The sequence below is a fragment of the Myodes glareolus genome, chromosome 9 (genome assembly GCF_982192425.1).
Source record: "Myodes glareolus chromosome 9, mMyoGla1.1, whole genome shotgun sequence".
Lineage (NCBI taxonomy): Eukaryota > Metazoa > Chordata > Mammalia > Rodentia > Cricetidae > Myodes > Myodes glareolus.
In genome coordinates, this window is record NC_142034.1 from 45,079,264 (window position 1) to 45,101,653 (window position 22,390).

The 22,390-nt window shown below is 44.0% G+C and overlaps 3 protein-coding genes, 1 long non-coding RNA gene and 1 other non-coding gene across 6 annotated transcripts in view; 3 read left to right on the forward strand and 2 right to left on the reverse strand.

Moving 5' to 3' along the window:
- The window catches only part of Bltp2 (bridge-like lipid transfer protein family member 2), a 31,756-nt gene extending 27,388 nt beyond the window's left edge, over positions 1–4,368 (reverse strand). Inside the window, exons 1-8 of the mRNA XM_085695430.2 lie at positions 4,205–4,368; positions 3,295–3,424; positions 2,478–2,527; positions 2,057–2,204; positions 1,601–1,719; positions 1,290–1,350; positions 811–1,000; positions 105–228 (exon numbers count right to left, since the gene is read on the reverse strand). Coding sequence (XP_085551556.2) covers positions 105–228; positions 811–1,000; positions 1,290–1,350; positions 1,601–1,719; positions 2,057–2,204; positions 2,478–2,527; positions 3,295–3,424; positions 4,205–4,272 — 890 coding nt within the window. The 5' untranslated portion in view covers positions 4,273–4,368. The remainder of the gene's footprint in view (positions 1–104; positions 229–810; positions 1,001–1,289; positions 1,351–1,600; positions 1,720–2,056; positions 2,205–2,477; positions 2,528–3,294; positions 3,425–4,204) is intronic.
- Positions 4,369–4,624: 256 nt separating this feature from the next.
- On the forward strand, positions 4,625–15,369 carry LOC148120884 (uncharacterized). The gene is made up of 3 exons (XR_015738803.1): positions 4,625–4,776; positions 12,533–12,672; positions 15,133–15,369. It is a non-coding gene; the product is annotated as an uncharacterized LOC148120884 (long non-coding RNA).
- Sdf2 (stromal cell derived factor 2) lies at positions 10,039–19,290 on the reverse strand. Its single transcript, XM_087910249.1, has 3 exons — positions 19,087–19,290; positions 15,447–15,643; positions 10,039–10,685 (listed from the first exon to the last, which is right to left on the reverse strand). The coding sequence occupies exons 1-3, from the start codon at positions 19,235–19,237 to the stop codon at positions 10,398–10,400; spliced, it is 636 nt and encodes a 211-aa protein (XP_087766375.1). The 5' UTR covers positions 19,238–19,290; the 3' UTR covers positions 10,039–10,397.
- On the forward strand, positions 14,775–14,878 carry LOC146893129 (U6 spliceosomal RNA). Its single transcript, XR_015003945.1, has one exon. It is a non-coding gene; the product is annotated as a U6 spliceosomal RNA (small nuclear RNA).
- A 55-nt stretch (positions 19,291–19,345) lies between the features above and the next one.
- Positions 19,346–22,390, forward strand: part of Supt6h (SPT6 homolog, histone chaperone and transcription elongation factor) — a 36,287-nt gene continuing 33,242 nt past the window's right edge. The window contains exon 1 of one of the 2 annotated variants that reach the window (XM_085695428.2): positions 19,346–19,710. The gene's annotated coding sequence lies outside the window, so the exon portion shown is untranslated. Of the gene's footprint in view, positions 19,711–20,818; positions 20,840–22,390 lie in introns of those variants that run through there. The other variant, XM_085695429.2, reaches the window with a different exon arrangement.

Here is a 22,390-nt window from a genome sequence, read left to right on the forward strand (position 1 = left end):
TTCCTCTCCATAGATAAGATACGAGGACTAGCTGTGGAGACCTAGCAGACAACGCACATTATCACTCCCCTCACCCCCCTTCCCCGTCACAGATGAGATCTCACCTCTTCTGACTATTCATAGACAACACCACACTTGTGTTCTCCATCTTCACCTTGACTTGGTCTGGCAGCTGCTGGAGTATGTATAGGCCAGGCAGAGTTGGTTCAGCAAAGTCCTCTGTCAAATCTGGAAATAGAGATGAATAAAATACACGAGAACCATCATCAATCCTGAACATTCTCAAATCCTCCCAGCCCTGCCCTCCTTGGTCAAATCCTCACCCATAAAGGAAGATAAAAAGATCAGCTAAGCAAACACCTAAGAGGACACAAGGTCAATAACATCACAGATCTGGGTACCTGGCATACTTTTCCCCCAGACTCTAAAAGTATAAACAGTCTGGAAAATAGTTTGGCATGATGAAGAGAATATGGACTTGAGTGTCAAATAACTGACATTCATTTTCACTAACTATAAAACCTCAGCCAGGTCACCTAGCTAACTGTTCTTGGGCCGTTTCCTTATTTGTGAAATGCAGAAAATGCAGTGAAAGTGTACATAAAACACACAGTACAGATCTAACTCATGGCAAGTAACCACGGAATGACTCAACAAGGAACTGCTTTATTTCCTCTACCTACCTATGAATCAAAGGTCATGGTGTCTGATGGCTCACACCTGAACAACTGGTGAAAACACTGGTTCTTCTACTTGCAAAATAATCCCTGAGTATAAGGTAGACAAGAAACTCAAAGACTGGAACTTTACCTGAACAAGAAACAGACTTGGATTTCCGGCCTGGGGTCTGACACAGTAGTTGACTATGAAAGAGACCTTCATGGAGCTCAGCATGGAGCGTCCACACATCCATAGTGACAGCCCTCAGATGCCAACTGCTGATGTCCACCTGCAGACACAGGTCCAGGGCCAGTGACAGTTCTACCAGGCATGTATCCTCCTGTGTAGGGAGTTTCAAAATTTTAGGTCAAATTGGAATGGTCTGAAGCCAGTATGATGATACACACCTATAATCCTAGTACTCAAAGAGACTGAGATAAGAGGCCCACCTTGAGTTCTAATCCAGCCTGGGCTACATACCAGGCCAGCCAAGGCTATACATGGCAAAACAGTCTCCCCGAAACAAACAGAGCTATAGTGGTTAGAGAATCCAGAACACAAGCATACTAAACTCTTTTATATCTTATGGTCAAGAAGAAATGAAATATCAGAGTCACCATGACACTCACCAGCTGACCACTCTTCAAGATTTTGCTATTGATCTTTGATAGGTTCACCTGACAGATTAGACTGGGAAAGAAAAAAAAATCCATTTAGTCCAGGAGTGGTGGCATACCTCTTCAATCCCAGCAGAGGCAGGGAAGTTTCTGTGAGTTCAAGGACAGCCTAGTCTACATAAAGAGTTTTAAGACACCCAGGGCTGTACATTGAGACTGTCTCACGAACAAAAGTCTTGACCCCTTTCCTCACAAGAGCTTAATTATCTTTCATCCATCTGTTGGTAAGGACATTACCAGACCCTCTTCTACCCACCACTTACCCTTTCCCATCACTGTCCAAAAGAAATCTGCTTCTGCTGATCTGGATGTGCCACAAGGACTCGGAGGTGGCCACCTTGAGAACCATGATGTTTATGGCATCGACATGAATGGAGAATAGCTGGAGGAACGGGACAAGCAGCATTATTGTAAGGACGTCATTCCTCCTTTCCCACTGAGAAAGGAAGGAAGACCTAATTTTATTCCCCCAAACAGTCCAAAGCCAGCCAACCATTCCTGGAATACAGCTGAGAATAGAGGAGCAGGGCCAAAGAGATGGCTCACCTCTCCTGAGAACTCGGGTTCAAATCCCAAAGCCCACACAGCAGCCCACAACTTTAACTCCACCTCCACAGGATCCAACACTATCTGCTAGCCTATTCGGTCACTACACAGGCATGTGCACACACAAAACAATAAAAATGTTTAATTTTTAAAAAGAATCATAGTAGACTCACTTGGCAGAAGATCTTCAACAAGGATGGGCTAAGGGACAGCTCCTTCTGCTCCACCTCCGTGTTCTGAGAGAATGGAGCAGACAGGCTAGAAACCTTCTGGAGGTCTGTTCTGATGCGTACTTCTCCAAAGCACAATGCCACATAGTGTCTGCCCAGAAGAGAAGCCTCATTATCATTGGTTCCACCCCCTCCGAGCAGTCTCCTCTCCTCCCTCATATCCCTCCAGTCCCTGTATAGCTCAAATAACAGAGGAAATCTCCAGCTGTTTTCAGCGTATCTCACAAAACAGCACTTGGACTAATAGGAGACTCCAGCAAGAACCTCCCTCCCACTTTGACTAAGATGTCTCTGCAGAAGAATTTCACTATTAAAGCTCAACCTCAAAATATTCCCCAAGGGCAGAAGGACATGTGGCACTCACGGCAGATCATAGCTAAGGAGTTTGCTGGAAATCCATAAGTTGTCAATTTCCTAAAACAATATGAAAGAAAGCTGTGTACGTAGGCCACTAGGAAGGCAATGATGAGTAGCTTTATAAAGCAGAAAAGGGCCTGAGTCACAGGAGAGGGAAGTTCTATCAGCTCTCCCACTAACTATACCCAGTGGCTTTCACTGATGTCTCTGACCAGCAATGGGTATCTTGCGCCTCATGATGATGCCAGCTGAATTTGCTTAGTAGTTCTCTTTTATGGGTAAGCTGCCAGCCTATTTCCTCTCTTAATTAGAACAGAAGTTTGCTGTTTCCTGTTATCTTTCTCCTGTTTCTTCTGTATCTTTCTTCCATACCCTGGACTCTCTGTGCCATTTTATTTTGTTTGGTGCTAGATACTAAACAGGATCCAGTTTATGCCGGCCAGGCTCTACCATGGAACCACTCCAACGCCTTTTAATTTTGAGACAAGCCCTCACTAAGTTGTCCAGGCAGAACTTGGAATCCTCTTTGCCTCAGCCTCTTGAGTAGCAAGGATTTCAGGTGTATACTTCCAGGTCTGGCTCTCTAACCACTTAAAACAACTAGCGTCAATTGTTATCAATCCTCCAAGTAGCTCCTAGGATCCTCGTAAGAAAGAAATAACAATGGTGGAATTAACTAAGAAAACTACCCGTGAAGGAGGCTAAAGTTTGAAATTTAACTAGATCAACCACTTGCCGCCCCCCCAACAACGACAACAACAACAACACACACACACACACACACACACAGCGGCGATTCCCAGAAGGCAATTCCCAGAACTCACCACCGTCTGCTGGTGCTGCTGAAACTTAAGACTGACATTTTGGATCCAGAAAAATCGGAATGAGCCAATCTTTAGCTCTGCCTGCAACTTCCGCTGACACCACCTGGTGGCCAACCGGACCACAAGCCACCTGGATAAAAATCAGTTTAATTTAAAGACCCTCTTTCCTGTTTGGTTCTAGAAAAACCCTTGCGAATAGGTGGTATCCTGAAGCCGGGATTTTTCTTGGGAACTTTCTGATTTTCCTAAAGCAGTTCTCTGTCACATACTTTTAGCCACAATAATTAGGGTCACGGATCCCTAAATTCAAACGAAACCAGACAAACTAAACTCACCCTACAAGACAGGACAGGAAACAAACAAAACAAACAAATAAAAAAACAATCCTCAAATCTTTAGGAACCCGAAGTAAAAAGAGGTCCTCAAAAGCGGTCAAAGTGAAGAAACGCGTCATCACAGACTCCCAAGAGGGTCGCTCTCCGCGTCCCCACCCTGCAGACGTTTGCAAAAAGGCAGAGGTCACACTCGGGACAACTCAAATAACCGCTTTTCCCTAGACAGCCAGTCCTCCTGACCTCTCTCCAGGGCGGGGCTGCAGGTGCCCTTCGTGATCTGGGAAGAGGACGTTCGGGGCGAAGGGAGCAAAAAAGGAGACCACCGAGGGAGGCCCCTTCCTCACAAACACCTACTCAGTTTCTGGCCTCTGCAGAGCTCCGGGCCCTGCCCGATGCCTCTGCGCCCCCCCACCCCGCCTCACCTCGCCTTCCGTCACCTCAGTCTGTGCTGAGTGCCCCCTCCCGCTCCCAGCCCCCCCCACACCGCCTACTGCGCCCGACCAGCCCGCGCCTCCTCCAAACCCTCTTCCTCGTCCGGTCACCCCCAACCACCGTTGTGGGTGGAAGCCCCTCACCGGCCTAGGAAGAGTGCGCTAAGCGCAACCAGCAGCAAGACCAACAGCGCGGAGAGAAGTAGAGGCATTTAGGTCCGGGTCCGGCCTGGCCCCGACCCCCGCCATGCCGGGCCCCGACGCCGGAACCGCACAGCGCCTCGGCGGGCCTTGGCCGCGCACGCACACGCAGGGCGAGGAAGCCTTGGTGCGCGCGCGCACCCCCGCCCCGGCCGCTCGCCGACCAGCCGGATGTCTCCCTCCGCGCCCCGCCCCGCGTACGCAAGCACCGAGGGCCGACCCGCGGCTGGCGCGGAGTGGAGGCGTGGCTCCGGAGAGGGTGGGCGGGGCGGACCGCGGACGCGCTGGCTTCAGCGCCGCGCCCAGGGCGCAGCCTGAGCGGCCCACAGGGAAACTCCGGGCTCGCGCAGGGGTGGGCAGAGGTCGAGAGTCAGCCGGTGGCCTGGGTGGCTCGTTTCCTCCTCGCGGAGTTAAGGCAGTTAAGAGCCCGCCTGGCTTTTTAGAACCTGTCGGGGGAGCTGGCTAAAGTTATGTGTCCCTAGGTCAGACGTGTCCTTTCTGCAAAAAAACAAGAGGTAATTGATAGACCTCAGACATCACCTCATCCCACAGGGAAACGAATGGAGTCTTCTTCGTTCAGTGACTGAATACTGTTCTGGCCACGTTAGTTTTAACATGCTGCTCGCAAGGGGCCATTCTGTACAATTTAGTTTTAGATTTGTGCGATGATCACCAAGAATTGGACCTGGGGCAGAGTGGAATATAGCAGAAGTAGTGAATATTGTTCTGTGCTTCACGAAATATCTGGGAAGCAATTTTAATTACGTGAAATAGAGAATTCAAGGTCAAATCATTCAGAGGGAATTTTGTTTTCTTCGTTGTAAAATGGAGGAAGTAGATAAGGTCTATTCTGATTATTCTCATGAGTCAGTGTCTGAATAATGGCTAACTAATACAGTACAAGATAAAGAAATCCTGATGGTTCCCAGGTATTATGGAGTATTTGTGTTCTTGGCTCTCGGGTCCAAACCTCCATAAAGTCCTTCGGGGATTTTACTCGGGATTTCTCTTTTGTTCTCTTTAGATAACAACTTCAGGGCCTGTAAGATGACTCACAGATAAAAGCACTTGCTGGCAGGCCTGAGGACTTCAGTTCCATCTGCAGATAACTCCCTCAAGTCACCCTCTGACCTCCACACACCTGCAGCCTTCCACTCAAGAGTGGTCAAGGCTCAGGGATGCTCCAAGAACTCTGCCCAAGACACGGAGAGGTGCATCACAACACATCTCCCTACTCGAATTCATTCATCTTTTGGGGGGTCTCTGCAAACCCCAGAACCCTCAGAGTAACAACAATCCAAATGAGACAAGAAAAATCCGGTTCAATGTGACTCAGGAGCTGGTGTTGGTAGACACTTCTCGAGTCTGCAGTCTGACACTGGGCAGTTTATTTTAGGCATATTTAAGCAGAGCATGATTTTGGAAGGAAGTTTTCTGATGGTAATTAACTCAATCCTGTGTGTACAATCAAACTTAAAACATGTTTACTTTGAAACTCTTAAGTACATATGGTCTCTTCCTTTAAGATGCGTTCTCTTGACTGAAAACGGTGTTCAATATAAGGGTGTAGGAAGAATGATGGAGGTTAACATGAAAGTGTGGGAGTCCAGAGTGGCCTGGCCCTACAGGTAGCACAGAGGTCACCTAGACTATATTGTACAGGACATGGAATGGGGTCTATTGACTGAGAATATTCAAGATAAAGGTCTGTCTAGGGAAGAAGGATCTGCATTAAACATGTAGATTCAGGTGGCCTACAGAGAGCACAGATCACCAGGCTGTTAATGACATCCCAGATTTCTGGGTGGAAAACAGGTGTACGTATTCTCTGTTAAGGAGACACCACTGCCTGTTAAAACATTCCTGGTTTCCCTAGTGCTTATCTCTGAGCACAAGGACCTTGTGCCCTCTACACATCTTATTCAAGACGTTCACTCAGCTAAAATAGCTATTGATTTTGTCTTCTCCCACAAATGTCTACTTCTAGCCAATTTGCCACCTGAAATGTTGTCATTACTTTTTTTTTTTTCAAGACAAGGTTTCTCTGTAGCTTTGGGGCCGGGGCCTGTCCTGGAACTAGCTCTTGTAGACCAGGCTGGCCTTGAACTCACAGAGATCCACCTGCCTCTGCCTCCCGAGTGCTGGGATTAAAGATGTGTGCCACCACCACCACCACTCGGCCTTTTTTTTTAACTTTTTAAGATAAGGTCTCAACTCAATATGAAGCCCTGACTGGCCAAGAATTTGATATGTAAACCAGACTGACTTCAGACTTGTAGTGATCCTCCTCCCACTGCCTCCTGAGTGCTGAGATTACAGGTGTATACCACCATGACCCCTTTATTTTTAAGACAAGGTCACTCTATGGAGCTCAAACTGGCCTAGAACTCATAATCCTCCAGTGTCAGCCACCAAAGTACAGGTTTTCCTCTGAAATAGCTGATCAATTTCACCTACCAAAATGTCACTCCAAGCATTTAAGAGATTAATAAAGGAAACTTTCTTTCTTTTTTTAAAGACTTTATTTATTTATTATGTATACAACATTCTACCGCCATGTATGTCTGCAGGTCAGAAGAGCGCTCCGGATCTCATTACAGATGGCTGTGAGCCGCCATGTGGTTGCTGGGAATTGAACTCAGGTTCTCTGGAAGAACAGTAGGTGCTCTGAACCGCTGAGCCATCATCTCTCCAGCCCCGGAAACTTTCTTTAATAACAGCCAGAGCACCAGACTTGAACAAGGATTCTTTTTTCTTTTTGATTTTTTGAAACAGGGTTTCTCTGTGTAACTATCCTGGCTGTCCTGGGACACACTCTGTAGATCAGGCTGCCTCAAACTCACCTGCCTCTGCCTTCCAAGTGCTGGGATTAAAGGCGTGCACCATCACACACCTGGCAAATTTATCAGTTTTACTTTCTCCTTCATGAAGAGATACAAATAAAGCAACAAAAGTAGAGTAGAGCAAGGACAGCAGGGACAGAAATGTAACTCTAATTCTTGCTTTGTGAGCACCATAACTTCTTTTTTTTTTAAATATTTATTTATTTGTTGTGTATACAATATTTTTTCTGTGTGTATGCCTGAAGGCCAGAAGAGGGCACCAAACCTCATTACAGATGGTTGTGAGCCACCATGTGGTTGCCTGGAATTGAACTCGGGACCTTTGGAAGAACAGGCAATGCTCTTAACCACTGAGCCATCTCTCCAGCCCATAACTTTTTTTTAATATTTATTATTTATTATGTATACAATATTCTGTCTGTCTGTCTGCAGGCCAGAAGAGGGCACCAGACCTCATTACAGATGGTTGTGAGCCACCATGTGGTTGCCGGGAATTGAACTCAGGACCTTTGGAAGAGCAGGCAATGCTCTTAACCACTGAGCCATCTCTCCAGCCCCCCATAACTTCTTTGTAAGAGAAATTTCTTATTTTGTTATTTAATTTATTTATTATGTATAAAGTATTCTGCCTGCATCTATGCCTGCAGGCCAGAAGAGGGCACCAGATCTCATTACAGATGTTTGTAAACTACCATGTGGTTGCTGAGATTTGAATTTAGGGCCTCTGGAAGAGGTTCAGCCAGAAGTTTCTTACTCTTAACATCATGGGCCATACCTAACACAGGACCGATTATCTGCAAATATCCCACACTGACAATTTAAAGCAGCTGGGCGGTGGTGGCATGTGCCTTTAATCCCAGCACTTAGGATGCAGAGGCAGGTGAGTTTGATGCCAGCCTGGTCTACAGAGCTAGTTCTAGAATAGCCAAGGCTACACAGAGAAACTATGTCTCAAAATAAAATAAAATAAACTAAAACAAACCAATACAACAAAAAATAAACAAGCAAAAAAAAAATCTAAAGCAAATAGCCAGGTGGTGGTGGCGCACGCTTTTAATCCCAGTATTCAGGAGGCAGAGGCAAGCAGGTCTTCTAGGACAGGCTCTAAAGCTACACAGAAACCCTGTCTTCTAAAATAATAATAAAAAAAAGTTTGTATTAAGTACATGGTGGCATGAATCTTTAACTCCAACACTCAGGAGGCAGAAATGCATGGATTTCTGTGCTTTTAGGGACAGCCTGGCCTACATAGGAGTTCTATGCCAGTCAAGAGAGCTACATAGACCCTCTCTCTCTCATACACATATCCCAAAAAAGCAGGAGTAGAGAGATGACTCGGCAAGTAAGAGCACTGGTTGATCTTGCAGAGGATTCCAGTTTAATTACAGCTCACAACCATCTGTAACTCCAGTCCCGGGGGATCCAATAGCCTTGTCTGGCCTCTGTGGGCATATAGTACCCAGACATAGATTCAGGCAAACACGTAAAATCTTAAAAAAAAAAAAAAAAAAAAAGGAAGAAAGAAAGAAATCCCACCACGGCAGTCACTTCTGCTCACCACTGACAAGGTTAAAAGTGTAGGAGCGCTAGGTGGTGGTGGTGCACACCTTCAATCCCAGCACTCGGGAGGTAGATGCAGGTGATCTCTGTGAGTTTGAGGCCAGTCTGGTCTACACAGTCAGTTTCAGAACATCCATGACTATTAAACAGAGAAACCCTGTCTTGAAATAAAAAAAAAACAAAAACCTTAAAAAAGAGAGACATTCCTGTTGGAGGAGAGAAAAAACTGGCTTCCGGTAAGTAAACACTACTACAGTGCAGTTAGAAGACTAAGTCAAACACAGTTCCTCCTATCCAAAATTATTTGCTATTTTAAACAATGCAGGCAGTTACTCAATTTTTCTGTTGTACATTGCTAAGAAAATCTATCAACCCTGCAACAAGTCTGTGGAGATGAAATGAAGGGCTAGTACACGGTGCCTAGTAGTTACTAGCAATTAGTGTTGGCTTGATAATCCTTTGTCCTTTTCTCATCTGCATAACTGTAGTTGGTTTTGTTTTTTTCCCTCTCTGGGGGCCCACCGCCCTGCTCCCAAATAAATACATGGAGATGTCTTACTTACAAATGCCCAGCCTTAGCTTGGCTTGTTTCTAGTCAGCTTTTCTAACAAATTATTCTGTTTCTTTTTAACTATGTTTGACCTCTGAGCTTTCACCTTTATTTATTCTATGTATCTTTCTTTCCTTACTCCGTGGCTAGCTGTGTGACTGGCCCCTGGTGTCCTCCTCTCCTCTCCTGGCTCTTCTCTTTGGGAACCTAGGTTTCTCCTATTCTCTCTAACTATTGGCTGTTCAGCTCTTTATTAGACCAATCAAGTGTTTTAGACAGGCAAAGTAACACAAGTTCACAGAGTTAAATAAAAGCAGCATAAAAGAATGCAACACAGCCAGGAGGTGGTGGCACATGCCTTTAATCCCACACTTGGGAAGCAGAGGCAGGTGTATTTGTGAGTTCAAGATCAGCCTGGTCTACAAGAGCTAGTTCCGGGACAGCTAGGACTGTTACACAGAGAAACCCAGTCTTGAAAACAAAACAACAAAACAAAACCAAAAAAAGCAACACATCTTTGCATCATTAAACAAATATTTCACAGCAAAAACGAATGTACATCTTAAACTATTATTCCACAATACATAATAGATCCAGAGGATGATGTCATTGGCTATATATTATGCAGAACTCTGAAGGCCTTACTCAATAAAGATGCGCTGGGGAAGAACTGAAGGAGCAAAAGGAAAAGGCTTACATGCAAATAAACCTCTAAAATGGCCCACAGCAAAGACTCCCAGCATTCTGAAAGTCTTAGGACTTGAGGATTTAGCAGGCAGATTCTGAAATAGCTCACCTAATAAATGACCACACAAAGACTAAAATTCTTTTATTTATTTATTTTTTTATTTATCATTTTGGAAAAAGAAAACTAGGGGAAAATCAGACAAGTCAGCAATCCATGATGTTGGAGGACTAAAATTCCCCAGCTAGGAGGGAGGTTCCTCAGCTTTCTCTTATCCATTGAATGAAGAGGATCTCTGCCTTTATGCAAGGTCCTCTCTTGAGAACTGACCAGACTAGAGAGAGCGACCAATTCAAGTGTGAGGGCTGCAGGCCCAAATGCAGCCCCTGCTTCCTACAGTGCCCCTTCATCTCAGAGTGCCTGGAGTGGAGCTCCCAGGGCAAAGCAGCAACAGACGTCTACAAACACTGTGTGGTGACAGTGGCGCAGAGGATTTAGTCACAGCTCTGCATGATGGACCTCTGCCTTCAGCAATTCACTGGGCTTCATGAAGATGCCTTCCATGGCCTTCCAGTAGTTGTTCTGACTTGGCTGGGCCATACCATGTACCTCCTTTTGTCCACTTATAGGTCGGCCATATTGTTCACCTGTGACAGACAGGAGAACTTCGGTGGAAGAATGTTTGAATCTCACTTCACCATCTCTCACCCAGTAAGGTCCATTACAGAGCACTGTCCAGTCATCCAGATAGTCACCTTCACCTTCCTCGCCAAAGGCACTCACTTCCTGAAAGACAGAAAGTGGCAACATTAACACATCTGACAGTCAGCTCTGGAGAGTGGAGGACCTGAGTTCAGAAGATAGAGCACACCCACAGCCCTAACATTGAAGAAGTGGAGATAGCAGGGTCAGGAGTTCAAGATCATCCAGCTACATAAGCAGTTTAAGGCTAACCTAGGTTATAAGAGACCCAACCTTGTTGCCAAATAAATAAGCTGCGATCTTCCTCATAGCTTTCATCATGAGGAAAACGTTAGATTTCAAAGGTGGGGCATGACTCAATAAGAAAAAAAATAAAATTAAAAAAATAAAAATAAGCCAGGCGGTAGTGGTATATGCCTTTAATCCCAGTATACGGGAGGTAGAGGCAGGCAGATCTCTATGAGTTTGAGGCCAACCTAGTCTACAAGAGCTAGTTCCAGGACAGGCTCCAAAGTCACAGAGAAACTGTCTCCAGAAACCAAAATAATAATAATAATAATTCATAATATATATAATATAATAAATCACAATAAAAAAAACTGAAAACAAACTGTGACTGTTGTTGAACAATTTGGATTTTCTTTTTTGTTGCTGTTTGATGATTTTGTTTTTTGGGTTTTTTTTTTTTTTTTTGAGACAGGGTTTCTCTATGTAGTCCTGGCTGAACTGGATCTCGCTCTGTGGACCATGTTAGCCTCAAACTCAAATTATTCTACCTCTGCCTCCCAAGTGTTGGGATTAAAGGCATGTACCACCATAACCAGTCTGTTGAACAAATTTTTAAAATAAAATTATAGAGGAATAAAGACATAAAGGGCACAAGAGAAAACTTGCCTTAGGTTATTTCCAAACAATAATTTTAAAATTAATATTGTATCTGCCATGTGTTTTATTCTTAGGTTTTTAAACGTTACTTATGTGTGGCTGTACACAAGCCATAGCATACATGGAGGTCAAATAACAACTTATGGAATTGGTTCTCCTTTCACAAGGTAGGCAGAGACAAGCTCAGGTCACCAAGTGCCTTTACCAACTAAGCTGTCTTGCTGGTGGTCCTTAATTTTTTGTTGTTAGAGACAGGGTCTTGCTCTCTTGTCCAAGATGGCTGTTGGCCTGTGTGGCTCAAGCGATCTTCCTTTTAAAAAGCTGAAACTCTGGTGGCACATTACTGCATCTGGTCTTCTAAATAAACTTTACTATTTATTTAATTTCATTCTAAGTATTACTTTGTGGGGAAGGGATAGCACAAATAAAACACTTCTTTGTTCTGTCAGGTGAGAGGACATAAGGGAAGTAACAACCCATAGAGCAGGCTTGTGACGAGCCTAGATCTTGGTTCCAATACCATTATCCAGTAAACGGGAGCAGGTTCATTGGGGAAACACTGGGTTTCAGAAGTGTGTCAAGAAATACACTAGATGAAGGGCTGGAGAGATGGCTCAGAAGTTAGGAGCATTGCCTGCTCTTCCAAAGGTCCTGAGTTCAATTCCCAGCAACCACATGGTGGCTCACAACCATCTGTAATGAGGTCTGGTGCCCTCTTCTGGCCTTCAAGCATACACGCAGACAGAATATTGTATACATAAATATTAAAAAAAAGAAATACACTAGATAAGCCTTGAAAATACGTGTATGCGTGTGCATACACAAAAGGATTCTATTAAATGGATGGATGTATAAGTCAACTGAAAGAATCACCAAAGGCAAAAGTTGAAACAATTTGAACAATAAAATGAAGACAGTTAATACTGCATTATAATTCAAAGTACAATATATATATATATATATATATATATATACATCAACTCACACTGGTATGAATGAAGTCAAGAAAAGACAACTCCCCAATCTAATTCAAATAATTTATGTAGCTATTCCAGCCTCATGTAACAGAATATAATCACCTAACTACCAAAGTGTGGACTGCAGAGTGACCTGACTTCACAGAGGACAAGAGGGACAGGAGCAAAAGGAAAAGCATGACTTCACGAAACAAACCCAGTGAAACCAGGTGAGCAAGGTCAAAATGACTGTCATAAGTCATGCTGACAGAACACACCCTTGATAGGATGTGCTAAGCCTTTGAAACATGGCATGAACAATACATCTGACTAGCACTCTTCAAGACTGTCAAAGTCACTGAAAACAAGGAAAACCTTACAGACTGTAACCGTAGAGAAACCTAATGATGTCATGTACAAATACATCCTGTAGCAGGAAAAGGACATTGGGTAAAACTAAAGAGATGGACTACAGAGATAGGGAGGGCTCTAGGTTGATGGGGAAACTTTGTCAACCAATCACATCTAGTTAATGTTTGAATCAAGATGTGAGAGTTAGCCAAGAAAAGGTTAGATATAATGCGCCAAGCAGTAATTTAATTAATACAATTTCTGTGTTGGTTATTTTGGGGTTAAGGTAGCCAGGCAGCGGGACACAGCCCGCTCCTCTCATACTACACTAGGTACAGTCTGAGAGGACCCAGGTTGGATTCCCAGCACCCTCACTGCAACACACAACCATCTGTAAGAGCAGCTCTGGGGAACTTACTGCCTTTTTCTGACATCTGAGGGCACCAGGTATGTATGTGAGGCACATACATACACGGAGGCAAAACATTCATACACATAAAATCTTAAAACAAAAAACTAAAGAAACAAGAATACTCTACGGGGGCAGGAGGTTGGAGAGATGGCTCAGCAATTAAGAGTACTGGCTGTTCTTCTAAAGGACCCAGGTTCAATTCCCAGCACCCACATGGCAGCTCAAAACTGTAACCGCAGTTCCAAGGGATCTGACACCAACACAGACATACATGTAGATGCAAATAAAAGTAAATAAATGCATATAAAAGTAAATAAAATTTTATTTATATAAAAGAATACCCCATGGACTTTAGTTATGGGTAATGTGTCAACATTGCTATGTTAACCAAAGCACATTTGCTTCATTAAGTTACAGGGGGAAACTAGGGCAGATGGTCTACAGGCAGATTGTCTACAAATGCATAGTGAGGTACCAGAGAAACCAGCCAATCAACACTCTGACACCAAACTTTGGCCTCCTCCCAGGCAGTGAATAAATCCTGTTGAGTTAAAAAGGAAAGTCAAAAGAAGGGCCAGAGAGATGGCTTGGTAGGGAAGGTACTCATTGCTTAAGTTTGGTCTCTGGGATCCACATAGTAGAAGGAGAAAACCAACTCCTGCAAGTTGTCCTCTAACCTTAGCAGGTCTGCACCTGTGTACACGCACACACAGCACACACACCAACTGCAATAAAAAAATACCTGTGTTTGGAGTAAGGGATCAGAGGATCAGTGGAGTGACTGAGGAGGGCCTGAAAATATGAGATTTCAAAAAGCAGCATAGAGATGGAGCTTGAGAGATGGCTTGGTGGTATCTTTTTCTTTTTTTTATGTATAAGTGCTCTGCCTGCATGTGTGCCTGAAGGCCAGAAGAGGGCATCAGATCCCATTATAGATGGTTGTGAGCTGTCATGTGGGTGCTAAGAATTGAACTCAGGACCTCTGGGAGAGCAGCCAGTGCTCCAAACCTCTGAGTCACCTCTCTAGCCCTTCAAGACCCTTTATTATAAATTTGGAAACAAAAGCTTAATGGTATGCTAATGTATACCTTTCCTCCCTATTCCGTGCTTTGGTCTAGATGTAAAGTCTCCACTCTGACCAGAAACAATTTTCTTCACACTTATGAGACAGAGTCATTTCTCCAAGTCTGCAGAGAAAAGAACATGTATACCTAGACAGAAAAGAGAACATGTATACCTAGACAGAAAAGAGAACATGTGTACCTAGACAGAAAAGAGAACATGTGTACCTAGGCAGAAAAGAGAACATGTGTACCTAGGCAGAAAAGAGAACATGTGTACCTAGACAGAAAAGAGAACATGTGTACCTAGGCAGAAAAGAGAACATGTATACCTAGACAGAAAAGAGAACATATATACCTAGACAGAAAAGAGAACATGTATACCTAGACAGAAAAGAGAACATGTATACCTAGACAGAAAAGAGAACATGTATACCTAGACAGAAAAGAGAACATGTATACCTAGACAGAAAAGAGAACAAGTATACCTAGACAGAAGAGGGTTGATGTGGTCATTTCAGCAGCACAGATACTAAAATTGTACTGACACAGAGATCAGCATGGCCCCTGGTCAAGGAGGACACACAAATTTGTGAAATATCTCATGTTTAGGAAGGAGGGAAGTAAGAAAGTAAGAAAAGAAAGAAGGAGTTAAGAAACAAGAGATCAAACAAGTCAACTGGGCAAGACAGAGCAGATGTGATGGCTATTCTCGGTTGTCAATTTGAATATAAGTGAAATGAACTATAATTCAAAAATGGATGGCACACCTGTGATCCGGATCTTGAGGCAAGAAGACAACAAGCCTTTAATCTAGACCTTGAGGCTGGAAGGCACACCTTTAATCTGGGCTACCCCTTCTGCAGGAAACACATATAAGGACAATGAAAGAAAGAAGGGTTTGTTCGTCATCTGTTGGCCCTTGCTTCGTCAACACATCCATTCCTTCTTTGGGATCCCAGAAGACCAGCTGAGACAGTCAGCCTCATGGAACTGAGCAGCCACTAGATTCTTGGACTTCCCATCCATAACTAGCTATTGTTGGACTGCAGCCTGTAAGTCACTCCAATAAATCCCCACAGATGGACAGACAGACAGACCGACATTCATCCCATAGGTTCTGTGACTCTAGAGGACCCTGACATATACAGCAGGAATGATCCATTGCATGCCCCCTCACCTGGTTTCCAGAAAGAGGTGACGTGAAATGGTGGCTGTGGAGGTTTCGACCAGTGTTGATGTGTGTCAGTCGGATGGGCTGGCCACATTTGATAGGGGTTCCTCTTTCACACACTGTGGCTGTCTTTCCCCGTATTCTCCAATAACTATTGCTGTCATCCACAGAGGCTACACCTGTCACTGACTGCTGCCCACTACCTGCAAGCAAACAAAAGGCAGAGAGGAGAGGCAGCTGGAGAGATGCCTGATACCTGGTTCTGAAGAGCCATTTTCAATGCAGTGGGAGAAAGCAAGGACCCATCCACTGTTAGGTAAAGCTTCTACCAAGGTTGCATTCATTTTTTTCAAAAAATAAATATTTATTTTTATTTTATGTTTATTGGTGTTCTGTCTGAATGTCTGTATGAGGCTATCAGGTCCCCTGGAACTAAAATCACAGACAGTTGTAGCTACCATGTGGGTGCTGGGAATTGAACCCAGGTCCTCTGGAAGAGCAGTCAGTGCTCTTAACCACTGAGCCATCTCTCCAGCCCACTTGCATTGTTTTTAAGAAAACCTACATCATACCTTCGTTTATAACCTCCCTAGATACTAAGAATCTTGAAATTTCACTCTCAAAACACTGGCTATTGTGGAACAGCAGCCAGGACTGTAGGGAAGATCATGCTGCACTGGTTGACTACATAATGAGACCTGTCCTGTGAAATGGCCATTTGTCAAATCTTCACTGCATCTTTAAGGCCTTGGACAAGCATATTAATTTGATCCTCTAAGACTGTGATGAGTTCAGCAAAATCAAGAGACAGGATGCTAATAGTCAGAGTATGAAGAAAAACAGGTTCTAGGTCTGCTGTTGTGTGCAGAAAGTGTGGTATCCACCATTATGAAAAGGCTACCCTCTAAAGATACTGACACTGCTTGGAACCTACTTGTCCTCCTATTGGAGGTCTTGGGGTTGGGAGGACAGTTATTCATTTTACTTTTTGTGCATTTTGCCTGCCTGTATGTCTGTCTGTGCATGCTTATGCCCACAGAGGTCAGAAGAAGGAGCCAGATTGCCTGGGACTAGAGTTAAGTTAACCATGTGGATGCATGGAATTGAACCTGGATTCTTTGTAGAGCAAGTACTCTTAACCACTGAGCCATCTCTCCAGCACTGTTCTCTATATTTTAATAGTCTCTTTAATTTTTCACTTTTGTTTTTCAACTCGACTTTCTCCAGAGACCTCCTTATACTCTGGGAGTAGCTAGAATTCTATCTGGCCTTAATCTGTTCCTAAACACTTAGGGATCCAGATAAAGTAATTCAAAAAACATTTATTATAACTGTAATTTTTCAGATTGAGCTCATCCTGAGCAATTTGATCTATTCACATCTCTTCAACCACTTCTGGACAAGAATGTTGTATCTAGGCAGTAAAATGGCTCAGCTGGTAAAGACTGACAATCTGAATTCAAATTCAATCCCTAAGACTCACAAGATAGAAGGAGAGAACAATGCTTTTCTCTGCTTTCCACATTTGCACTGTGGCAAGCATGCATCCAAACACACACACACACACACACACACACACACACACACACACACACACACACACTGGAGAAATGTAATTTAAAAATAAAGCCTTTAATCTCAGCACTCAGGAGGCAGAGGCAGGTGCTGTGTGTTCGAGGCTAGTCTGGTCTACATATTGAATTCTTGGCAGCAGATAGACACTTGTCTCAAAAGACAACGAAGCTTTTACAGAATATTGTACCTAACTCTGCATCAGATTCCTCTCCTAAGGTTCAGACTGAGCATGGTGTCAAAATCTGGCTACCCATAAGGACCACCAGGAGAGATTTGAAGTCTACTAGGTCTCTTTCTAACTCCATTTTAATTTAGTAGATCCAAAACAGGAAACAGATTAAATTAAAATGTAATACGCCTGACGTATAGGTAGGTGTTTACTGAATAAAGTGGCTAGGAATATAAAGATATCCCAATGATGACTATACATTCCCTGCACTAAACTGGTCAGACAGGTTCTTAGAGCTGGGAACCACAGACTAACCCAAAAAGGTGAGTTCCTCTCTTAGCAAACACCATCCACCATCATCAGTCATTCAAATTATCTTGAATACATCTCACGTCATGACTTTTTTTTTTTTTTTTTTTTTTTTGGTTTCTGGAGACAGGGTTTCTCTGTAGCTTTTGTAGCCTATAAAAGCATGCGCCACCATGGCCCAGCCGAGTGTCATGACTTTTATCTCTAACATTAAGCTATTTAGCCAGCTTTTGAAGTTTTTTTAAAAGATGTATTTATCACGTATACCTGTATATGTGCTTGCATGTCAGAAGAGGGCACCAAATCTCATTATGGATGGTTGTGAGCCACCATGTGGTCCAGGGAATTGAACTTAAGACCTCTGAAAAGGAATCAGTGTTATTAACTCTCCAACTCTCCAGTCCATGTTTTTGTGTTATTTTGAGATAGCTCTCACTATGTAATCTAGGCTGATCTTTAAGTCACAATGCTTCCACTTAAGCCTTTTGAGTGCTAGGATAACAGATATCGGCCACCACGCCTGCCATTAGAACAATACTAGACGAGAGAGAGAGAGAGAGAGAAAGAGAGAGAGAGAGAGAGAGAAGAAAAAGGCTCTTTAGGGGCTAGAGAGATGGCTCAGAAGTAAGGAGCACCGACTGCTCTTCCAGATGCCCTGAGTTCAACTCCCAGAAACCACAGGGTGACTCCCAGCCATCTATAATGAGGTCTAGTACCCTCTTCTGGCCTACAGGCATACCTGCATGAAAAACGCTGTATATGTAATAAATAAATAAATCTTTTTTTTTATATTTATTTATTATGTATACAATATTCTGTCTGCGTGTATGCCTGCAGGCCAGAAGAGGGCACCAGAACTCATTACAGATGGTTGTGAGCCACCATGTGGTTGCTGGGAATTGAACTCAGGACCTTTGGAAGAGCAGACAATGCTCTTAACCTCTGAGCCATCTCTCCAGCCCAATAAATAAATCTTAAAAAATATAAATAAATCTATGCTGAATGAATGAATCCACGAATACTCAGCATTAATTGTGTATGATAAAAAGCAGACTTTCCTTGGCAATCCCTATCAAAGCTTAAGTTATTGAGCTAAAAAACAAGTATATGACCAAGGGTTGTAATCAAAGAGTGAGCTCTTTCAAGTCTAAAACTCAGAGATTCAAGATATGTTGTCATGCTCTGTATATCTCTCATCTTCTCAGCACAAAATAGTGGCAGCCCATGGACCCTGAAAGATTTTAAACCTGGGCAGATTGGATTAAAGCCTGTACCCATCATTCACGAGCTGTAAGACTTTGAGCAGTATCTCTGAGTCTATTTTTTCACCTACGAAAATAACTTTACTGTCTGTCTCAACACAATATTAAAAATTGAAAAGTAAACATGTGACACATTTAGCACATAACTCATCAAACAAAAACTAACATTACGACTAAATTCCCTTAGCAACTCGATCGTCCTCGCCAAACAGCTCCCTAGGGCACCTTTAACTTTCCAAGACCACGCCCTCAGCTTTTGAGGCCCCGCCTCTTCGGGACTCCCCGGGCCTAGGCAGCCCACCCAACAACCACCGTTGGTCCCCCTCAGTACCTGACCCATAGCGCACGTCGTGAGAGTGCAGTCGGACATTATGGCGCGTATTGAGTAGCTTCACCACGGAGCCGCAAGTAACGACAGCCATATCGGACGCTCCCACAGCGCTCCATAAACCACCCAACAACAGAAGCGACAAGACAGCCATCCTAGATCCGAGAGCCCCCTAACCATCCAAGAAAATTTAGCCCTTCCCCGGAACCGGAAGTTAAGGGCGGAACAACGACAAGGAGGAAGTGAAGCCACTTTAACCTGAATCTTTATGGTTGCTCTGGCTCGAGCGGCCGGGTGACCTGGGAATCCGTTTTGTTCTGGTTACTCTATGGCGGCTGAGTTCCTTCGGTTAGCGTTCGCACGCTATAAACGAGAGCGCTAGCCACCGGAGGGGAAAAGAAAGCACGAAATGGCCCGCCCACTCCCAGTGACAGAGAGCCGGAGGTGACGTAGTACGTTTACGTAGCAGCGGCGACGGCGGTGGTGGTACTGGTGGCGGCGGTGGCGGTGGCAGACGCGGAGGGCCATTGCGGTGGGTCCGTACTATCCTTTGCCAGTCTCGGTTCGGCGACCCCATTTTCTTCCGTGGGAGCTTAGCGCAGCGGAGAAACAGCGGCCCTTAAGCAGGTAAAGCTCAGCCGGGAGAGCGTTTCTGGTGTGCGCAGCGAGCCGAGCTCCCAGGGCCTGGCCCGGTAAGGAAGAGGCATTGGAGTGCCCTGGCCTTTCCTGATCTACCGGGGGAAAGGGACAAGAAAGCGCCGTGGTTGCTCAGCATCTCCAGGCCTTTCCCCCACGCAGTACCACCTGGAACCTGTGAACTGGGGTTGCTTGTTGAATCAACAGGCTTTCTGGGATCCCATCTTCCCCGTAGCTTCTGGAATCTGGGCCACGCGAAAAATTGGGACTAGAAGAGACCTAAGGGTTTCTTACTTGGCATCAGGTGATCAGATTAGTTATTCCGTGCGTTTGGATCCTACCGGACTTAAGATGGTTCAGCCATAAGGCTAATGTACTGTGCTGAATGTTAGGTCTTCTCATATTGTTGAATAATTGAACTCTTTTCCCTTGGATGGCTGAGTCCATTAACCCTTTCGAAAGATGAGAGTTTGTATAGAAGTGCCTGAAACCCTCCATCCCGCGTAATTCATTTCCTCGAACGCTTGCGACCTACCATAAATATCAGAATGGGTTGTTGAATCCAAAATCTGTATTCTTGATTGACATCAGGTACTCAATTTAAGTATCTAAGAAAAACAGTTTCCCTGTGTTACAGAAAGAATTGATGCTTATTTTCTTTTAGGAGGCAGATCTCCTATAATCCCTATACGGAAAGTCACTGTAGTATCAAAAGTAGTAGGGTACTTTTTTCCATTTTCCTCCACACCCCATTTCTGATGATTCCCTTCTTCACAATCCCCTGTTACTTTCATTTATTTTTCTGTGTATGTGTGTAATTCAATAGTTAATTTAAGGTTACTTACAGGAATGTGAGGGATTATTCAGAGAAACCTCGCCTACAACCCTAAAGAAAATGTGCTTCTCCCCCAGCAACCATGAATTGCTCTACTCTAGATCCTTAGGAGGACTGGTGGGATCACGTGAGCCCCTCCCCCCCAGCTACCGTTAACTGCCTATAAATTTTCAGGCCTCTCCCCAGCAAGGGAGTATTATGCTACACTGTGCGGAAGGTGCTGAGTTAAATTAATTTTTCGGGGAAAAAGTTTATTCCGCCGTTGAACACTGAAGTTGACAGTTTGTAAGTCTTTGGTCTTTTAATTGCCTCCCGAGTGCTGGGATTAAAGGGCGTGCGCCACCGCCACCCGTCTAATTTTTTTTTAATTCTTGTAGTTTTATAGTTTTCTGCTTATACTAGTTCAACTTTCTTTCCCTTCATTGAAGCTTTAGTCAATAACAACCTGATTGACTTCTCTTCTAAGTGCTCATCAAAATTGATCGCTTCAACAGTGGCTACAATGTTGCCAAATCCAATGGCTACTCTTAGTCAATGCAGTTACTCCTTCAAGCTTTGTCCCCTTAGCTGTTGTATTATACTTGGCTCTTGAATTTTACTCTCTTAAGCTAGCTGCTCCTTTTTAGTCTTTAAAATACTGAAACAAGCCTGGCAGTGGTGGCCCACATCTTTAATCCCAGCAGTCGGGAGGCAGAGGCGGGCGGATCTGTGTATGAGTTCGAGGCCAGCCTGGTCTACAAGAACTAGTTCCAGGACAGGCTCCAAAGCTGCAGAGAAACCCTGTCTCGAAAAACAAACTTAAAAAAAAAAACAAAAAGAAAAACAACTTTATTGCATTTTTATGTAGTTATTTTGTGTGCATGGTTGTGTGGCAGGTGCTTTCTTGGTTGAGTCTTCTCCTTCCCTGGCCTTTTTGGGGAGGATCTATTTTTAATCAATGTTTTTCCCAGCTTACTTCTCCTTAGGCATACTGGTGATTCCTCACTCACCAGAAGTTAAAGGTAAAAATGTAATCATAGTGATACTGATGCTAATCTGCATAGCACACTCCAGAACTCCTGGAGCCAAGCAGTTGTCTTTCCTTAACTCTCAAGAAGCTGGTCCAGACTGTAGGGCTGTAGGCATCCACCACTGGACCTGATGTGATTTTGCAGGGTTTTTGGGTTGTTTGTTTGCTTTTTGCTTTGTGGATTTTGTTTTTGAGAGTCTTGCTATTTAGTCTAAATGGCTCAAACTCTTTGAGCCTCTTGTTTCAGCTTACTAGATGCTTCATTCTTCTTTACTATTCTCTCTCCCTAATATCTAAATGTTGGTTTTCTCTTGGGGTTTAATTTTGAGTCCTCTATGTGTTCAGATACCCTCCCTGTGCTCTGTTTTCTATGCCACCATCATCTTTGGCCTGGGCTATGATAGTTCCCCGGTTTCCTGTTTCTGCTCAAATTCCCCTACAGTCTTTGAAGCCTTTAACTTACCCTATAAAGATCCTATGTGTCTTCACGTGAAGCCCTCTTCCTCTCCCTGGTCAAACTGACTTTCTCTGTTGCTGCCACCATTCGTGCTCTACAGAAGGTTCTGCTCCAGCGTCTCCTCCAACTACCTCCCCAAGCAGTCAGTTTCTATACTTTATTTCTCACTTTTTGGGTATTTATGAAGTTTATTTCTTTTTATTTTAAAAACGTTTTTATTATTTTATTTATTTATTTTTTCAAGACAGGGTGTCTCTGTGTAATAGCCCTAGCTCTCCAGGAACTCACTCTGTAGATCAGGTTGGCCTTGAACTCACAGAGGTCTGCCTGCCTCTGTCTCCCAAGTGCTGGGATCGTGCGCAGCCACCAC